This window comes from Sturnus vulgaris, chromosome 11 (genome assembly GCF_052056855.1).
Source record: "Sturnus vulgaris isolate bStuVul1 chromosome 11, bStuVul1.hap1, whole genome shotgun sequence".
NCBI lineage: Eukaryota > Metazoa > Chordata > Aves > Passeriformes > Sturnidae > Sturnus > Sturnus vulgaris.
The window spans coordinates 14,950,284-14,970,701 of NC_142253.1; the positions used below are offsets into that span (position 1 = coordinate 14,950,284).

At 41.8% G+C, this 20,418-nt stretch overlaps 1 protein-coding gene across 1 annotated transcript in view; it reads left to right on the forward strand.

Moving 5' to 3' along the window:
* Positions 1 to 3,949: 3,949 nt before the first annotated feature.
* NISCH (nischarin) overlaps positions 3,950 to 20,418 on the forward strand; it is a 29,170-nt gene continuing 12,701 nt past the window's right edge. Inside the window, exons 1-9 of the mRNA XM_014869647.2 lie at positions 3,950 to 4,095; positions 9,410 to 9,493; positions 10,179 to 10,361; positions 13,656 to 13,704; positions 15,309 to 15,472; positions 16,815 to 16,910; positions 18,503 to 18,598; positions 18,916 to 19,074; positions 20,205 to 20,273. Of these exons, the coding sequence (XP_014725133.2) occupies positions 4,009 to 4,095; positions 9,410 to 9,493; positions 10,179 to 10,361; positions 13,656 to 13,704; positions 15,309 to 15,472; positions 16,815 to 16,910; positions 18,503 to 18,598; positions 18,916 to 19,074; positions 20,205 to 20,273 (987 nt within the window). The 5' untranslated portion in view covers positions 3,950 to 4,008. The remainder of the gene's footprint in view (positions 4,096 to 9,409; positions 9,494 to 10,178; positions 10,362 to 13,655; positions 13,705 to 15,308; positions 15,473 to 16,814; positions 16,911 to 18,502; positions 18,599 to 18,915; positions 19,075 to 20,204; positions 20,274 to 20,418) is intronic.

Genomic DNA, 20,418 nt, shown 5'->3' on the forward strand with positions numbered 1-20,418 from the left:
TGAGCAGTTTTCTCAGTGCAGTGTTTCAATCCACAGCAACCAGAGACAAAACTCTCTTTTTAATGATTCAGGACTCCCATTTGTGTCCAGAGGGCTCTGACACATCAGGGTGGCAAAGCCTCACCTCCAGCTGCTTCATTTAAGAATTAGTTTGCAAAACTGAAAATGCAATTCATGCAACTGTTAGTTTTCATCCTTTCTAAAAATCCCCCCCTTAAGAGGAATCATGCTGCAGTCCCTATGGAATGTCCAAGCCAAAGCAGCATGAAGCAAGGAGCCAGGTAGGGATGCAGGTGAACACAAAGCCATCCCCACATCAAATCCTCATAGGTTTTGAGTCCTGAAAGATTAATTCACTGCAGAATCTGATGGGAACTGTGGTTCCCCTCTGGCCTTGATTTACCCGGGCTTCAGCCCAGCCCTGCCTCTGCTCAGCATAGGGGTAGCAGATGGAATAAAAAGGAAAATTGTTACATTTAAGGAATTGATTTTTGAAGCAGTTAGTCTTCCTAATTTGAATGTATTTAATATTTTGGTTGCTTTTAACACATGAAAGTCAAAAAAAGTGCAAAGGGAAGTAGCTGTTTTGTTAAAGGGCACTGGAGCCTGTTCACAGGAGGGCACAGGCTGCCATGGGACACCTGCTGTCCCCCAGAGCTAAACCATCACCCCAAAACTTCCTTGGCAGCCCCAGAGAGACCTTCCCAAGGAAATGCTGTCCAGAGGCAAGCCCCAGCCCCTGGCTGCTTCTCCCCCCTTGGGATTCTCTGCAGTGACAGTGGGTGGCAGGTGCCAGCTCAGGGCACTGCCAGGCACCAGGGCAGGGCTGAGGAAGCACGCCTGGCCCTGTCCCTCCATCCTGGAAAGTGATGGCTCTGAGTCACCCTAAAAACAGCCCCTGGGATGCATCAGAATATATTTAGGGTCAATGCAGCATAGGAGCGGGGACTGTAACACTGCCTTTAAAAGGTCTGCTGGAGAGAGCTGGGATGAAATTCAGGTTGGGATGTGGAGGAAGGATATCCTGTGCGCTTAGAGAGGGGAAATTTGGGCCACTACCACCCTACACACTGGCATGGAAAAGCTGCAGTTCTGCAAACATCTGATGTGAGCAGAAACTTAAAAACAAATCTGAGGCCAGAGGAAAGGATGAAATCCTATCTGGCAGCAGGAGGTGATGTTCTTCCGGGAAAGGAGGCACAGGTGAGTGGCATCACGCCAACCCTTGCCTCCCTGCCAGCTGCCTGGAGACAAAGCTTCCAGCATCCCTTGGGTCTCCTGAGTTGTTTGCTTACAAAAGAATTGGGAATTGGGGTTTTGCAGGGAAACCCAGAGCCTCTGCCGTGCACAGCACAGGGAGGAGCTATGGCAGGGCTGGGGTGTTCTGAGGGAAAACCAGCCTCTCCTGCTGCTTCCTTTGCCTCCTCTCATGAGCCCCATGGCACAGAGGGAGTGTGGCTATCTATAGCCTGAGGAGGGCTGCCAGCACAAGTGCCTTTAATCTGGGCATGGCTGGTTCAGTGACACACGGACATGGCCTGTTAGCTCCAGCTGCATCCTCACATGCTGTCCCACTTGTCACTCCAAGCTACCAAGACTACAGGGAAGCTTTACTGAGCTTTTTTCCTCCAAAATTTTGCTTAAGGTTCTCATTTCCAAGCAGCTGTAACCCACTGCAAAACTAGCAGAGGCATTCTTGAGGTCAAATATCAGGAAATAAAAGGCAGAAGCCCAACGAAGTTGCAATTTTATTTGAGATCAGGGATGTTTGCAGGGTTCCTTGGGCTGTGTCATGGCTCCAAACTGCAGCAAAATGCTCCAGCATCCCCCTTCCCTACCTTGGGCACCTGGCCCTGAGAGAGTCCAGACCCAGCAACAGCAAAATTCTTTAATTTATTGCTTCCTAAGCCGTACTCAGAACGTTCTAGCTGAGAGAGGCCCCATTTCCCCCTTCCCCAGGCACATTGCTCCTGTCGTTTCCTCTTCTTTGTGAGCCAGAACAGGGCTGTCACCCCAGGAGCCACTGCTGTGCCTGCAGGCAGGAGCTGCTTGAGGAGGAGATGGGCACTGATCAAACCCGACAGCCGCGCCAGGGCTGAAAATTGTTATTTAATTAAGGAGACAGGACATTCAGAGGAAGCTTAATTAAAGTTGCTCTCCAGACCCACTTATTATCTCATGAAGAGGCTGAACTCAGCAGCAGTTCCTGATGTTGGGACAGCATCAGAAAATCCCTATTGGGCTGCCTGTACTGTCTGTGTTTTGTCCTTGTACACATCATCCTTCGGTTACATCCTGACCAAGGAAAAACATTTTTCAGTGGAAAAAAAAAATAAAATGGGTTTTTCCAGTTCTGTTTGCAGAGGTGTGTTTGCTCATCTGCCACCACAGTCCTGGTGGCATCTGTGAGACACCAGCATTGCCCCTGCAGCTACACACGTCCAGCCAGAGCATTTTCACTTCTGTTGAAATTAATGGCACCATACTGAGCTAATTGCATCCTCTCTAAGGTAGCATAAGGAAAGGCAGACAGATGTTGCTTTCATTTTGTTGGAAGGTACTTTTTACCAAAATCTCCTTGACTTGACAGTCCAAAACGTAATCCCTTTGCATGCAATGTAGCACAGAGTGCATTTCAAAGCCTTGATGGATGCTTGATGCATCCTTCTGCCAAAACATAATATTTCTAGATAATCTCTCAATTTTGATACACTCAGATACTCCTAAAGAAACTCATTTCCTCTCTTCTGCAATTTTCTCTTTCTGGGGTGAACACTCAGCCTATCAGAAAGGTTGCCATAGTAGGATTCCCCATCAGGGAAACTCAGGTTCAGCTCAGGGGAGAAGGTTGAGGAGGGTTTCCTTGCCATCTTTTAGATTCTCCACTTCTGTTACAAATTCCTGGCAAGATCCTTTAGTGTGTGCAGACTTGAAACACTTCCCCATGCTCGGTGGGACAGTGAAAGTCCATGCTGTCAGTAAATCACCCCAAACAACACCCCAAGTTCACTCTGGGCTCATTCCTTGGGTCTGGCCCATCAGCCCAGCTCCTCAGCTCTGTTTTTGGGGTGGCACCAAGCAGCTCAGTCACAGAACCACTGTGGTGGCACCTCAGCCCTGCGTGAGTGTCCAAGCCTCCAGCAGCCCTTGATGGCCACAGATGTGCCAGCAGCTGGAGCAGTGTCCCAGCCACAGCCCTGGGAGGGGCTCAGCCCTCAGCAGCTCCACACTACAGGGATCGCATCCCACTGGATTGCACTGCCTTGGGCTGGGTTGGGTTCATTGGATTGCATTGCATTGCACTGTACTGAATTGAATTGCATTGAACTGGATTCTACTCCATTGGATTCCGTTGGATTGCATTGGACTGGATTCTATTCTGTTGGATTCCATTGGATTGTATTGAACTGGATTCTAATCCATTGTATTCCATTGGATTGCATTGGACTGGATTCTATTCCATTGGATTTCATTGGACTCCATTGGATTGCATTGGATTGGATTCTATTCCATTGGATTCCACTGGATTGCCTTGGATTGGATTCTAGACCATTGGATTCCATTGGACTGGATCCTATTCCATTGGACTGGATCCTATGCCATTGGACTGGATCCGATTCCATTGGACTGGATTCCATTCCGTTGGACTCCATTGCATTGCACCGCACCGCACCGCACTGCGCAACGCCCCCCGGGCACAGAGACTGCGCATGCGCGTTCAGGTGGCACAAACCCCGCCCCCTTGGCCATAGCCCCACCCCCGACAACCACAGGCCCCGCCCCTGCCTGGAGCACCTCCCCGTCATAGCCCCGCCCCCTCGCGCCAAGCCCCGCCCCCAGATGCCCATAAAGCGGCGCGGGCGGGGCACGCCGCGCCCTGACGGGGTCGAGCCAAGATGGCGGCGGCGGCAGTGCGGAGCGGGCGGGCGGCGGGTGCGGGCGGTGGCGGCGGCCGCGGGGGAGCCGTGACGGCCTGAGCGGCTGCGCCCCGGCACTTCTCCCGGCGACATGGAGGCGGCGGCGGGAGGCGAGGATGGCGAGGAGCCCCCGCGGGAAGCCCGAGTCCTGGGCTCCGAGCTGGTGGAGACATACACGGTGCGGAGCGGCGAGGCCGTGCGGGACGCGCGGCCAACGGGGATGGGAGCGGGTGAGGCCGGGCTCGGCGCCCGCTGCCTCCGGAGCTGTGCCCGGCCGGAGCTGTGCCCACGCTGAGCACAGAGCGAGATATTGGGCTTAAGGTTCCCCGAGGCTTCGGGGAAAGGAGCCGAGTGGTTGCGGGGCTCAGCCGGGAGAAGCGGCCCCGAGCTCCGCGTAGCCTCGGTCCTTTGGGAGAGGCGGGGGCTCCGTGTCCGTGTACATCTGTGTGTATGTGCGTATGTTTATGGAAGATTGTTATCGGGTAAACAGAGCTTTCAAAGCTGGGCTAAACAAAGCAGGAAATCTTTCCTTCGCGTGGAAGTATAATTAAAAAAAACCCGTCTAATCTTATTTCCAGAGGAAATCAGATGATTTAGGATAGACAGTTCGTCTCTTACCACACCAAAAAAAAAAAAGTTGCCAGCGGTGTTTTCGTATGGGGAAGGAATGAAGCTTTTAATATATAACTTGTTTTTAATCTGGTCGCATTCTACCAAGAGTTAATTGGTCTGTTTTTCAGGAAGGGGCTCATCCTGAAACAAACCTCAGTATAATTGCAGACAGAAAATGTCTCGAGCACACCACCCTTTAGTTATATAACTAAAAAAATGTTTTCTCTTTCTGCCTTATTTTAGTGTGATTTCAAGGACCTTTTTTCGGTAGAATGCACATGGATGACATCAGGCTTCCTGCTGTGAGAAAGAAAAGGGAAAGGGGAGCAGTGGTTTAGGAGGACAATATTTGGAAAGTTGTATGATGGATACAAATAGCGCTTCATGCTCCTGCCTCTGTAAAGGTATCCAGAGAAAACAGAGCAACAGGAGAGTGGTTTCTGAGTTATTGATAGGACAGAGCTTTAGACAGCTGTGGCACATGAAGAGCCTGACTCCTTCCCAAGGAGTGATGACCCTTGAAACACGGTTTTGGAATTGACTTTCAGGTGGTGAGTTGCCATATTTACAGGTAAAAAGTATGGAGCATTCGGTGAAGGAGATGGCTACAAGCTTGAAATGAATTTTTGAGAAATGCCTGAGCTGATTCTCTTAGCTGCATGATGTGTATTCTCAGAAATGGTACCAGTGCTGTTGAGGTGTTAGGATGTGGTTCAAGCCTCAGCCTGGAGGCACAGTGAGACCCGTGGCTTGGCCACTGGAAACTCCCGTGTCAGGTGTGAACAAACACGCAGCAGTGCTGGTGCTGAGAATTTCTGTCAGTATTATGCAATACCAGTGAATGAGAAAATCAAATGCATTCAGTTGACAAAATGTCATTGTCATCTGCCCCCTTATCCCTCAGGAAGTTATGGTGCAGGAGGTGAAACAGGAGCTCCTTTACTGCTTCAGCCTGCAAACAAGTGCTGTGGTAGGGCCACCCTTTGGTAATACCACTAATGTTCTAGATTGAGCTGAGTTCAGGTGTGTAACTCTGCAGGCAGCGTTCATCTGATCAGCTAATAGTTGAGGAGATTTTAAGCTGCTGCAGCTAAGCCCAAGGAAGCTTACTTTTTCAAGATCAAATTTCTTTCTTTAGTGGTTATGGAAATACCATGCTACTTTAATGCCATTTTTCTTGAGAGCTTTAAAAGTACAGTGTATGAAAGACAAGATTTACCAGTATTTGGTCCTGCTTTGATTCTCTTGCTGCATTTTTGAAGGTGTGTTGGCACTAATCTTGCCTGTGTGTAAACCTCCTGAAGCTGTTAGCAGGACTCCAAGGCTGCTGTCAACTTTTATGAGACAGGCTCAAGCCATTAGAAATGTGGGAATAGATCAAAATGAAAGCAGAAGTTTTACAAAATTCATCACGGGGTGAAAAGTTTTTGAAAAAAATGGCATATGTTTAGTGTTCATAATTAGCTTAGTGCTTAAGGACATGACTAAGACCTGCACCAGGACAGAGGCTGTTAAAAGGTGTAAAAGTCAAATTTGGTAAAGGTAAGACAGGAAATAGAGCTGCAGCAGACTGAATCTTCATCCATTACCATGTAGTCAAGTGGCAGTGATCCTATTTACATCCTTGTTTTTAAAAGAGTTGTTTTTTCTTGTGGCATATGAGCTTCCTGTTGTACTCTGTATTTCAGAACTCAGTCTCAATAGAAGGGGACTGTAGTGACATCCATTTGGCAGTTGTGATATCAGATCCTGTAAAATATATGAATTCTGTGTAATTTTGAAGGTACTTTCAAAAATGTGTTTCTTGTTGGAGTTTTTAGCATGAAAGGCAAGGTATGGATACATCTAGCAGGAAAAAATCCTGCATTGGTTGATGTGGTTTTGGTTGGTTAGTAAGATATGAGCATTTCTACAGTGTTTCTCCTGGGTGTGCTGGTCCAGCTGATGCTGACTGAAGACTGGTTTTGAGTAGAAGGCCTCAAGGCTGTCAGTGCTTCATTTGTTTGACCTAAAATTGCCTTCCTGCTTTTCCTGTCTTTTTAACATAAATACTAATTTTGATGTTTAAGGAAAATACTGTTGCTTCCTTGAATGGGTGTAAACTGTCTGACTGCTTGGTGAGGCAGGGAGGAGATGTGGCTGCATCACTGCTCTGGAATTTGGGACCTACTGGCTCTGTCATTTAAGGGTTGGGCTGTTTGGTTTTTTACAGTACTGAAGCATGTGCAGTGGGATGTGACACACTGTAGAAATGCTATTTCTCCATGTAAAGTGAGGTGGGCAGGTTTTTGTACTGTGTATAAGAAGTGAACAAAAAGCAGTCTGGAATCGCTGTTGTTCATTTAATAGCTGGTTTAAAAATGTTTAGTTGGTCTTTCACCCCTCAGTATTTAAAAAGATGAAGGGATGCTGTTTACCGTGTCCTCTTAATTGCAAAGAACTTGTAGTGGCTTGCTAGAAAATAAAGAAAATATACAGCACTGCAAATATGCCAAACACTTTACAAAGTAGAACTGAACTAAAAGAACTGATGTATAGAAAGCTGGACAAAAGTTTTTATACAGAAGGGTTTGGTAGAGACAGGTGGAGGAGGAAATCCTGTGAACGTAAAGGGTTTTGTGTTTTAGCTCAATAGAAGTGCAGTCTGTGGTGTAAGGATGGGTGGAGATTTCACATGGTGTATTTATTTATGTCTGCAAGAAAGTGCAGTGTGAGGATGTCATCATTTATCCCTGTATTCCTTTAGCACCTGGTGTCACAAGCAGCCCTTGGAAAACCTTAAGCTGTCAGCCTTGTCGTATTAGGGCACTCAAAATTTGTTGATGATGAACTTAAGCTCCTAAAACAGTGAGATATCTAAGGGGATTTTTTGCTTTAAAGTGATTTGTTTCTATATTAAGGCAAGTCTTAATATGCACATCAGCATATTGCATTTATATATTTATTCTTCAAGATAATGGCAGCTTGTGGATTGATGTGCAATCAGTTGCTGTCTCTGCATACTGATGCTGTTTGGGGGTGAATATGTACTGCCTGCTCTGGCTGCCTTCTAGATGGGAAATGCTATGGGTTTTTAATGACTTAAGGAATTGTATCAGTGCATGCAAACATTCACTTTAACAGTGCTTTCCCAACCACACTGTCCATTTCACTGAGTGCTGTGTTTCTAGAAATGGTCAGTGCTCACCATTTCAGCAAAAGGATATTACACCCTTATTGCAAATTTACTCTGTATTTTATACAGAGAGGAGGGATTTCCTTGCTCACCTGGTGAGTTGTCAGTTGGGATATGTGAAGTTACTGAGTTTCCAGTGTTTAATCTGAAGTTTCATGCCTTGTGTGCTCAATGTGCATTGCATTTAGATGCCATAATTTAGCACAGTCAGCTTTTCAAAAGACCTGGTATTTTTATTATGGCTTATAAATGTAGCACTTTTTTACTTCATGGTTTAGTTTCTTTGAGTCTCTCCTTATTTTCCTTAGGGTTATAAGGTGCTTTTGAATGCTGGTGTTATTCCTGTTCTGGTTTGTCAGCAGTGCACAGTGATTAATCCTAATTTACTGTTTCCCAACACAACATGACAGGAAAGCAGGCACAGGCCTTAACTGAGTCCATAATTCTGTGTGGGCAAACTTCTGTGCTTTCAGTGCTCAGCACGGATGTGTCACCCACTAGTCAGACATTGTGGTTTGGTTCTCTCTAGGGCTGAGTTTTGTTCAGTGAGCCAGTGTCAGATGCTTACAAAACTAAAACTGGCATCAACTGTAGTTCATCTTCTAAAATGCAGGTGGTATTCTATTGGATGTTTGACATTGTGCTGCTCTGTACTTGCAGCAAGTGAAAACTGGTGTTTTATGGAACAGATTGCAACTGTTGGTGCTTTTTGTTTTCTTAAGTGGGTTTAGCAACTAGATGTGTATCATCCTCATAGCAGTGATGAGTCAGCTCTGGGTGATCTGTGGTAATAAGCAAGTTCTCAACTGTATTAAATGCTTTCAGGATTTGATTACAAGTTGGTGTTTTCCCCAAAGAGTATGGTTGGATTGGATAATATATTTAATTTGTTGTATTCAAGTAGCTGTGGAACTGGTTTTGCAAAGCCTTGTTTGTTTTCTTCTTGTGTTTTATCCCGTACCTTTAAAATGTCTTTGGGACAGCTTGTGTCTGGAATGTCTAAAGGTAGGCTGAGTTCCTGCAAAACCAGTACTGTTCAATCCAGAAAGTCACCTAGAATGAAAATCTTTGTTTGGTACATGCATGGCTAAAAATACTTAGTTTTGTATTAGGAGATGTTGGGTTGGTTGATTAGGAGTTGTTAGTTTGTATTAGGAGATGCTTTGGGCACAGTAACTCTGCAGGAAGATGCCTTGTGTGCTTTACCTTAAAAGAAATAAAATAGCACCCACCCAACAAGTATTTGTTCAGTTTTCTCAAGGGTTAACCTCCAGATTTCTGCTTAACTGAAGTGACAGCAGGATGCTTGCCAAGTTCCTCTGCCCATTGTGGAACTTGGCAGGTGAAAGAAGGGATGCTGCTGTCTCAGGCTTTTGGGTAGCTGTGAATACCAACTTCAGTTAGCAGAAACTTTCAGAAAAAGAGGTATCTTAGAGCCCTTGGTTATTAACCTTTGGGTTGCAAAAATGAAAGCCATTGCTTTACACTGATGCATCTGCATGTTCTTGTTGTGGAGCAGCCTCATGAGATCAGATCAGACATCCCACATCAGCAAAGTCACCTCAGAGCAGGTTTAGCATTTTCTTAGCTCTGATCCTTGCAGAATATAGACCCACCTTAGTGCTCCATCACCCAGAAGGTCTCAGTCAGCTTCTCTTTAAGGTAAATGTTTTGCAGTGTCCTTACCTGAATTTTGTCCTTTCAGGTGTACATTATTCAGGTCAGTGTTGGCAATCATCAGTGGACAGTCAAACATCGTTACAGTGATTTCCATGACCTGCATGAAAAGGTAAGAGTGTTAAAATTGTGACCTTGGTCTCTTACAACACTGTGTACAGTTCTTGTACTTCTGTTTTACAGAATGGTTTACACATGCCATCTGAACTGCAGACTTGTCCTTTTTGGGAGAACATTATTACTTGCCCCTGTTACACTCCCCTTTTGAACTGGGGAAGGTTGACCTGGACAAATTTAGCCTTGGGTGGAAGCTGTGTCAGAGAGGAGAGTTCAGGCTGGAGTCATTGAACCTTTTGCTAAGAAGGATGTTTATGATCAGCTCATTTGGTGACCAAAGTCTCGTCAGAGTGGATGATAAAAATGTTCTAAAGTAGCATGGGATAGTTACCAACCAGTGCTGATAAAAAACAAAAATGAGGAAAAGTCTACTTTATTTGGGAGTGTTCTGCTTTCTCAGAAATACACTGGTTATTTTGTTGTTTTATCACATTTGTTACATTCTGCCCTGGTACTGTGAGTGATTCTTTGAGCAGCATTTATTAAACTCTGATCATTCCATGACAAAATGTGCTTTCTGAAAATACCTGGTACTTTGAAGGCAGTAGCTAAATTTACTGAAGTAATCTTATTTTTGGATCTTCTCAGGATCAGGCAACATGCACTTAATGTGTTCCATTGCATCTTTTGTGCAAGTTCAGATGATGTGTCAGGTATTAACTCTGGTCTTTGTCTTTCAGCTTGTTTCAGAGAAGAAAATAGATAAAAATCTGTTACCTCCAAAGAAGATCATTGGAAAAAATTCCAAAAGCCTTGTGGAGAAAAGACAAAAGGAACTGGAGATCTACCTGCAAACTCTGCTGCTCAAGTTCCCTGTTACTGCACCAAAAGTTTTGTCACACTTCCTACACTTTCATTTATATGTAAGTTATGTTTTCAGTGTTTGAATAGAGGCCTGAATGTCTTTCCCCATTTCTCACTGGGAGAGAATTCTGTGGAATCTTCATTAATTTGCTAAAATAGTTCTTTTTCAATTTTATGCACAATATGACAAAACATATTTTAAAGATTTTTGACACCATTTTTTATTGCAGTAGACACTGTACTAGGAAATAGTGTGGGCAGGGACTCTAAGAAGAGAAAATAAATGCTGGCAGGAGAGTTGGAAGCTGTGAATAAATGTGAGGCTAAATTGGTTAGGCTGAAGTCAAAAGTGCTGGCTCTCAAATTGCATAATGGATCCATATCCCCCTACTTAGTGGCTAATAGTTGGAGCTGTGGTTCACACTGAAACAGTTTCCAGGAGCCCAAATGAAGAAAAGTGATGCTTCTCTGTGGAAGCAGTGATGGAGTGGCCTTTGGAGAAATAGCTCCAGCAGACAGAATGTTACCGTAAATGATACTTGAAGCAAGAAGCAATTACTTGATTTCATGTTCAGATTGCAATTTGTTCATCTCTAGTGTATAATTAGGCTTTTTTTTTTTTTTTTTTGGCAATATAGCATCATGTTGTAAGGGGGAAAATTTAATTTCATAAAGAGGAAAAAGCACTGGAGAAGTGCATGGAAAGAAGGAGCAGTAACTGCTTTGGGGTGGGATGTTTTCAGAAGGCCCTTCATGGTTTCACAGCAAAGCTTCAGAAATTAGTCACAAGTTATCCATTAGGCGTTAATTAAGTTTTAGCAACAAAGGAAAGCCTGGTTTAGTTATGTTACATAAACATAATTATCCTGGTGAGACTTCAGAGTTTCTGAGATAAAACAGTAGAAGGTTTCTTCCACAGTGTTGCTATTGCCTTGCAGACTTGAGAGAGAAGCAGATTTGTCAAGCCCACTGAAATGGATTTGGGGTTTTAAATGTATTAAAAATGTCTGACAATGTAGGGAGAATTCTGTTCAAATAGACTAAAATTTCAGTGATCACCAACAAATTGCATAATTTTTCTGTTCTGTGCCTGCTGTCTTGTAAATGATGTCTGTTTCATTAAAGTTTGTGTTGTAACTTCCACATGGTTTTTATGCAAGCAGAAGTTCTGCCTAGCCCCTGACTTATTTCTCAGATGGGTTCTTTTTTCCCCTCTTGTAATGGAATCTTTTTTTGCTTTTCCAAAGAGCTAGCAGTATTTGGATATGAGTGCTTCCCTGTTTTTAAACTGCTCTTGGATATTAAGAGCAAAGATGTTGCTTAATCTGCATTTCTTTGCTTTAGGGGGATCTGACTTAGTTGTAAATTCAGTTGTTTTTTTGCTTAGAACTTTAGAATTCTTTTAAATATTTACTAAAAAAGTGTTAATTATTCAGGAGAAAAGCTAAATATTTGCCACAGTAATTCTACTGGAAAAAATTACATTTCTGCAGAACTTTGTTCTTTTAAAATATCTTCATTACCAGACAACCCGTGTACATACTGGAGCCATTATAATCCCTGATATTGCCTCATTAATTTATATAGGAAGGCTATAATATTTTTGTCTATTCTTTTTTGTAGTATTTCCAGTAAGGCTTATTTAATTTTATTTCCCAGGCTAATAGAACTAAATGGAGTAGAAAAGACAGCCATAGATACATTAAACTCACTTTGAAGTCTTTAGTTGTTCTTGGCTACAGCCTAGCAAAGAGAAACAGTTGCATGTGACAGCAATGTAGAACTTTGTTACTTTGACATTGTAAAAGATATCTGCAGTGATTTGGGGATGCTTATTTTGTTGCAGGGTTTTTGTCATCTTAGAAGATTTGGTTTGTTAAATTACATATAGAAAGTTTTGCATGAAAAGCATTGAGTACCCAGGAACTGCTGTTCAGAGACACCTGCAAACAGTGGACCTCTGTGGGTGTGATGCATTAAAGTAGTTACAGCTGAGACAGAAGTCTCTTGTACATCTGACAGAGGAATAGAGTTCCTTTTTTTTGCCTGCTAGTCACTGAACAGTCTAAGTCATAATCTTGTTCTAATTATAAATGTAGAAAAAAAAATTTGGCTCTATGTGCCAGATGACAAAAGAGATACAGAGTAGAGTTTTCAATTAAGTCTATGCTTGCCAGATGAGTGTAATTGGCTTATTCAAATACGAATCAGAATTGTTTAATTTTGTTTGGAATCCAGCTTTGAGCTTGTTGTTCTCAAAACTATGGCGTGGGGGCTTTGTTCATCCTCAGTGAATGGGGTTTCAGTTGCACTAAGAATGTGATGTTCTGAAATCCTTGCCTCATCAAATGAGCTGAGCTGTCTGCTGCAGATGTCCTGTGGATGTACTCTCTTGTTATGAATCATGAGGTATTTATCAGCAAAGTAAATTCATGAAATATTCATGTGCTGATGATCCATAATATCTTTTTATACTTTGCAGCTACCTTAAAATGAGATGTTTGTCTAGGAGAAGCTTCACCCTCACAAACAGTTTTACTTTGTTCTTTTTGTGGGCCTTTGAAAGGGAGCTGTTGGAAATGCTCAAAACTATTTCTGGACTTGCACAGAGCATTTGCTTTTTGTGGAGAGAAGTGTGCCCAGGTGGGAAATACTCCCACTGATCTTTGTGCACCTGCAGATTTAGAAAGTACAAATCCCTGCACTGAGAGTTTTCAGCCTTTCATCCTGTGGCTGGCAGTGCCAGGAAGGGAGACTGACCACCTGGATGTGTCCAGGAGAGGGGAAAGGGATCATGAGAAAAGGAGGGCTTTGGATTACTTTGCAGCAAGCACAGGAGAGTTCAAGTCCAGAAGACTACTTACTTCTTATATTTCTTCTTTTTCCTGTAGACCTGTTCATCTAAATCTTTCTCTGTTAGTGATATTCTGAGTAAATGTTGAGTGCTTGAAGCATTAGAATAGTCTTAATGTTAAAATTTGAAGAACACTACACTTGTATTATTTTCTTCAAAACAGCTGTCTTCCAAGTTGGGCTAATGATGGCTAGTAATAACTTGCTTTAGTTGCTGCTGCCCTTTTCTAATGTGTGCAAAATGGGATTATTTAAATATAGTTGATCTGTCTTTCATCTTGGAAGTGAAAATCATGTGAAAGAAAATAATTTCAAGTAATTTTTATGAAGCATTTTCAAGTTACAAAGAAATCTGTAAAATAGTCACTCCTGATTTCAATTTTAAAAAATCAGTCCTCTACCACAGCAAGAAAAGGGATACTTCCCTAAAGGTACAAATTAACAAATTGGACCCATAAGTTTGTAAATAACACTTGATTGCAATGGTTTATTGTTTGCAGGAGATCAATGGGATCACTGCTGCATTGGCTGAGGAGCTCTTTCACAAAGGTAAGGTACTTGCAGATATTTATCCAGGAATATTTTGCTCTATGTTCATGCATTCACATACCTTTGGTATTTTACCTCCAGACAATGAGAGATCTGATCTCTCATATCCAACTCTGATACTTTTTCTCCCCTTTCTTTCTTTTTGTCTTTTTCTTTCTACTTGCTCTTTAAATCAAACTGCATTTTGTGAGGAACTGCAACAGTCTTGCAGCCACTGTTGGAAACAAGAAATTGGTGAATTTAAGTTTTGAAAAGGGCCTCCTAGTCTGTGTCCTTGAGGGATAGGATGTGGCACTGGTGATCAGGAGCTTTTGCTAAGCTCTCTGTCTCAGTGTGTTTTAGTGTAACCTGCAAGGAAGCTTGGTCTGTGTCAGTGAGTCCTGATATGTATATTAAATGCAAGAGATCACTCTACATATCTAAATATTATTCTTCCAGAATTCAGGAAACAGGAGACCTTCTGGTCAGTTAATTTAAGGATGTACTTTTCTGAGGCTGGCAGACAAAAATGAAATGCTCTTACTGTAACTACAACAGCTCCAGCTGCTCCACTACCAGCAGGAGCCATGTGAAAGGTTTAATCCCTGCTATTTTTGTTTTGAAGGACATGCAAGATGCTACTGTATAATTCCAGCTGGCTGAGGCATGGTAGGCATGACAGGTGAAGCATGTTTCAGCAATGCCATTTCAGATTCTTCTGGCAGAAAGTTACCTTTAGGTGAAGCCATCTCAGAGAGTCCATTCAGCAGATTTTGGAATATCTTAAGGACTCTTGTGAAGAAATCTTTACTGGCTTTCTAGCACCTACAGTCTCACTGATACAAGAATTGTTGATGTGTCACTGACTGCTCTGTATTAGTGTAACCTTCCAGTAATGTATGTGCAGCTGGACTCTTGGATTTGCTCCCACTGAAGCTGAAGGGAATTTTACTCCTCAAAGTGTTTCTGAGAGCTCTGCTTATCATGAAAGCTGATGCTTTCTTGTCCATGAAGTCAAACTGGTGTCCCTGAAAGGAAGAAAGATATTCATTCCATGTGTGTGTTCCAACTGCTGTAGCCTCCATCGAGCTTATGGTGCCTTCAGAGAGGCTTTTATATTCTGCTTCCTGCTGTTCCTACTGTTAAATTGGATTGTTGAATTATAATTAGATAAGGCATTTTCTGTTCTGGGTGTTTGCTTTGGTACTAGCATGCAGAAAATCCCCATACTTTCCAAAAACCACATTTACTACAATTCTGCATTTAGGCAGCATAGCAAGAGATCCAAGGTCTGTATTTTACATAGCAGTTGCTGTGTTTTCTGAATAGAAAAAACCTAGCTGCTATAAACTTAGAGATATCTCACAGAAAGTTTCATAATTCTTGCATTATTTAAAGGAACTTTGATTCCAGTCCTGTTGAGACTGAGGGAAGTTTGCCATTAGTTGCATTAGGAACACTTGAATACCTGAATTATTTTGGCATTAAAAAAAATTATTTTGCTACCTTAATTTTCATCGTAGAGTATAAATGACAAATGTGTATCATTACATTTTGCATGTACTGTTTATTCCTGTGTAACCCTTACAGCATTGTGTTTGATCCTAAGCTACTCTGTTTTTCAGGAGAGCAGCTCTTAATGGCTGGAGAAGTCTTCACCATCAGGCCCTTGCAGTTGTTTGCTGTCACCCAGCAGCTGCTGCAGGGCAAACCTACCTGTGCTAATGGAGATGCCAAAACAGATCTAGGGCATATTCTGGATTTCACTTGTAGACTCAAGTATCTAAAGGTGAGCTCAGTGTTAAATGGGTGTTTATGCTGCCAGCCTTCAATGCATGTTGTCCTCTAGCCTCTGTTTGCTGTGTGATATGCTCTTTTCAGCAGTGCCCTCTGTACAGCTGCAGCCACAGAATCTTGCTGGGTGCTAGTAAGGATGGGTAAAGAAATAAATACTGACCTGTTCAACCTTGCTTTCTTTACAGGCATTATGGGTAGCCCAGTGTATATGAATATATGTGCATCTATATAAACCTTGCTCCTTTCTCTCTCTCTACATCTGAAAGTTAAAAATAAAACCCTAAAAAGTGCCTCAGTTTCATAGATGGCCCTGAATTTCTAGCAAAAATGCCATTTCAGAATAAATGTAAAATGGCTTCAGAACAGATAGTCTTTGACAATTTGACTTGTTTTTCTACCAAATAAGTGAATTAGAGTTTCCCTGAGTAATTTTTTTAACACTGCTTGCTATGACTCAAAAACTCATTTTAGCCCCTTTATTTTAAAGGCATGAGGAGCTGCCTTTTAACTGTGTTGTGTGTTCAAAGCTGAAATCAAATGGTGGATCAGAGGAAGCAAAACCACAGCTATGCTGGTGTTCCTGGGGCTCCTCAATTGTCTTTGTCATCCTCTGTATAGAATCTTCACAAGGGAGGATTTTCTGGCCAGAGAAGAGCTTATTGTTTAGAAAAATTGCCATCTGCAGAATTTCTAGCCCTACTGAATGCTTGTGAGTGGGCACATTCAGAGCTTGTAAGATACATAAAACCAGAGAAAACCCTTAGAGTTTTCTCTCAAAATTCTACTCACAGCAAACATAAATGAAACCACCTGCTTTTTATGCTGCTGACATACTCTGAGGCCAGAATCCTATGGCCATGTGGAAATACCAGATGGTTCTTATTGATGTGTATCAGTGTAATCCTTGTTTTCCTCAAACCCATCTTGCCAGTGCCTTGAATTTCATCCCTTGTAGTGGAATTAAAGACAGTGCTGACTTGGAGGGTTCACAGGTTTCAAGATAGTTTTTTTTCAGTGAATGTAACTGATTTTCAGCTGAGAATGGAGCCCTGGTCAGCCTTGCTTATGACAGTGCTTTTTGCTTGCCCCATGTGCTATGGATTACAAGCACAAGGTGGCACTTCAAGTTCAGTGCACTTAGCTGGAGCAGCTAGTATTTCTTTTCCTGAAGAGTTAACCTGCAAGTGTTGTGAATCATTCCATATTTGAGAAGTGGGTTGGAACTTTGGCTGTCTTTCCAAGCCACTGCCCTCGGGCCATTGCCTGTGTAAGACTGGAATGTGAACAATTGGATTGTGTGCACTAACTCAGTTCTTTATTGTCTGAAATGCCAGGTCACTGGAACAGGGGGACCTTTTGGAACCAGTAACATTCAGGAGCATCTCTTGCCTTTTGATTTGTCTATTTTCAAATCACTTCATCAAATAGAGGTAGGGCTGTGAGATACTGCTCATAAATTTGTATGTGTTCTGCAAATGCCAGGCCTGCTGCATATTTCTCAGAATTGGTGATTCCCTGCTTTGATTTGCTGCTGGAATTGGGGAATGCAGAGTTTAGGAGGATTGTTTCATTTGTGAAACAGTGGTTTTTTCATAAGTTTTGTAAAGAAGGACACAGTATTTAAATTGGAAGAGCTTGCATTGTGTGTGTTTCAAAAAAAAACCGATTTCCAGTATTCACACAAAACCTATACCTGAGTGCCTTTCCACTGCCTTAAAGAGCTAACAAGTGGTTCTAGCAGGGTCCCTCATTACAAAGTGCTTTTTATTTGGAAAAAAAGAAGTACATCAAGTGTTTGTGGAAATGTCCTGACATTACATTTGTTTGTGGAAGTGCACTTTTGGGTGTAGTGCTGCTTGCTTGATAATTTGCAGATTTTTTTTCATTGCTCTGCTTGCAATGTAAATACCAGTGTTTCTAGCAGCTTTCAATGGGTATTTTTTGAAATACCTTCTTGACCACTTCAAGTCTTTCCAGAGAGAGAGAGAGAATATCCAATTTTGTGACACAGTCTGTACTCTGTGCACTTTTGGTGGATGCTGTCCTTTTTCTAGTACATGAATGCTATTGTCTCATTGATATGAGACACTTGTTGGTTGAGAACTAAAGTGTATTTCTGAAGTCAGTGATTTATTGTCATTCTCATGTGGGAAGGAAACTGCAATGGGCTGTCAAGTGAGAGAGTCTAACACAGCAGAGGGGATATTGCAGAATTGTATCAATTTTCCCCTTTTCTGTGAGAATGAATGTGGGGAAAAAAGATTTTAGATCTTGAAGACTTTTGAAATTGTATGTTCATGAAAAGTTTTGGATTGACTGGCACTAGATGAACACTTTAATCCCAAAGTAAACACTGTCTAAAAATTAACAGTGGTAATCTGGGAACAATTTTTTCAAGAATTGGAGGAACTCTGTCAGTTCAGTGTGGTTTCCCTGATACACCAGCAAAAATGTGCCAGCTCTCATGGCTGCACAATGTGTGTGACTGACTGTCTACAGAGAAGATTTTCAGCTTCAAATTGAGCTACAAAAAAAGAGACTTACTTTGTAGTCTTAGTCTGTGCAATTAGCTCACTACAGGGTTAACTTTTTAGATTAGTCTCCTCACTTCTAGGCATTTCTTTTTTCTGATGATAAAAATGACATCCGATCATCTGATACTCAAATTAATGTGTCTGCAGATAGATTCATAGCTTGAGATACCTCTCTTTTTGGTAACAATGAAATGCTGTGACCTGTTAAATCACCTGGGTAGTTCACCTTGAATATATGGGGCAGGTGGATAGTCAATGGAGCAGCTTTGTTTAAATATGTGTTTGAATTTCACTTTTCTGTAGTTATGTCTCTAATTTCTTGCTTTAGCTTTGCCAGATGACCTGATAATCTCAGGAGACTTTAAGGGAGTGCTGTAACTACTTTGCAGATTGCTGTAGAATCTGCTGTTGAAGCTTTTAGCTGCCTCTTTTGTCTCATTTGTCTGTCCTAACATTTCTGACTTTGTAATGTGATTTTTTTTAAATAGATCAGTCATTGTGGAGGAAAGCTTATCAAAGGGCTGACTTCCTCAAAACATGCTCTGGCCACACTGAGTGTTCGATTTTCAGCAACATCAATGAAGGTAAGAGCAAGTTCCTTCTTCTGGTGAGTGTTCAAAGCACATGCAAAACCAACATGAACAATGGGGAAATAAATATCCATTTGGGGTCCATGGAGCTCTCTGTAGTGCCTATTGCAGGTTCTATTTTTAAAACCATGCATCTCTGAGGGTTTTCTGACCTTACAGAATCTTAAGTTTCAGTGAAGGAAGGGTTTGGATGTGTCCCTTCACAGGGACACTTCTGATGCTTGCTTACCTGAGATTGTTGGCATAGTTTCCAAAACCATTAGCTTTCCCTGAAGGTTTAAACCAAATATTGGTGTTCTTCTCTTAAACAGGAAATCCTGGTGCCTGAGGCCTCTGAGTTTGATCAGTGGGAGCCAGAGGATGCACTGGACAATTCAAATTGTCCAGTGACAGCAATTATCCCAACCTGGAGAACTTTAACAACCTTGGATATGAGTCACAATAGCATCTCTGAAATTGATGACTCGGTGGTAAGAAGTATTTTTAATCTGTGGAAAAAGTATGATTTATCTGTGGCATGTTAAACACAGCAAGGATTTTGGGTTTGTTCTATCGCATTTTCTGGAGAATTTTCAGTTGCACTTTGTTAGTTCTCTACCCAAGCTAATGCTGTTCTCTAAGAACTTCATTTCCTTTGCTAAAGGAGAATAGTTTTGTCATTTTGTGTTCTGTAGGCAACATTTCCATGAATTCTCACTTTTTGAAACATGCTTTTACTGTTTGCCTTGGCTGCAGGAGCCAGTCAAAATTTTTTTTTGAAGAAAAAAACACCTCACAGCTGAACTTTGGAGTTATCAAGGCTGAAGCTTCCTGCATATTTAAAAACTTATGACTGGCTGGAAGCTTTCTTGACATCCAAACAATATGAAGTGCATGAAAACAGAATTTGGAGTATTTTGTCAACAAGAACATGGTAAAATATGAGCACAGTTTTTTACTTGAGCTACTTTTGTGAAGCAAGAAATAGTCACATGTGTAGCTCAAACAAACATGGACTTGGAGCATAATTATTTTGTTCATGATTTTTTTGTGATGTATATTTAAGATGCTTCAGGTCTGTGTGCAGGTCTTAACTATAGAAAAAATCAGTGCTGAGGTTGCAACCAAAATAAAGCAGATGCAAAACACTGATGTCAGAATTCAGCATCAAGTCCAAGATTTGAGCCTTCCAGAAGTAAAAGGATTTCTGAGTTAGAGTGCATTTTCTACAAGTTTGTGTGACCTTGTAGTTTTTGGTTGGTATAATCAGTAATTTAATAATTAATTAATTAATAATTAATAATCAATTTATTCTGGGTTTTGGTACTACTGTCTTTATCCAGGTTTTTTGTATAGCATAAATCTGGTTTATCTGTTTGGTAAGACCAAAGCAGCATTAGTGAGTTTGATCTATAGTTAGTAGGGATAAATATGTCTTCAGTAAGAAACCAGGTTTAAGATTAAAACTTAACTGTGCCTCTCAGAGTAACTTGGTTTTCTTAAGAGCAGGAGTCGGCTCTTTTTTGCACTAAGTCAGAAAACAATGTTTTCTTCATGCCAAGCCAAAGGCTGGGAAGAGAGACTGTGTTAGATAACAACATGTATTTTTTTTCCCTTCTAGAAATTAATTCCAAAGATTGAGTTCTTGGATTTAAGTCACAATGGAGTGTCTCTGGTAGAAAATTTACAGGTGGGTGATGCATTTGAAGGTGATTTTTTTTACCCAACTGCCTGAGACCTTAGAACACAGATTTTCATGCTTCAGAATTTTGTTTTTGCTCCTCTTCATGGAGAATAGTTCAAGCCCAAATATCTTCTTCTTTGTAACATCAAAT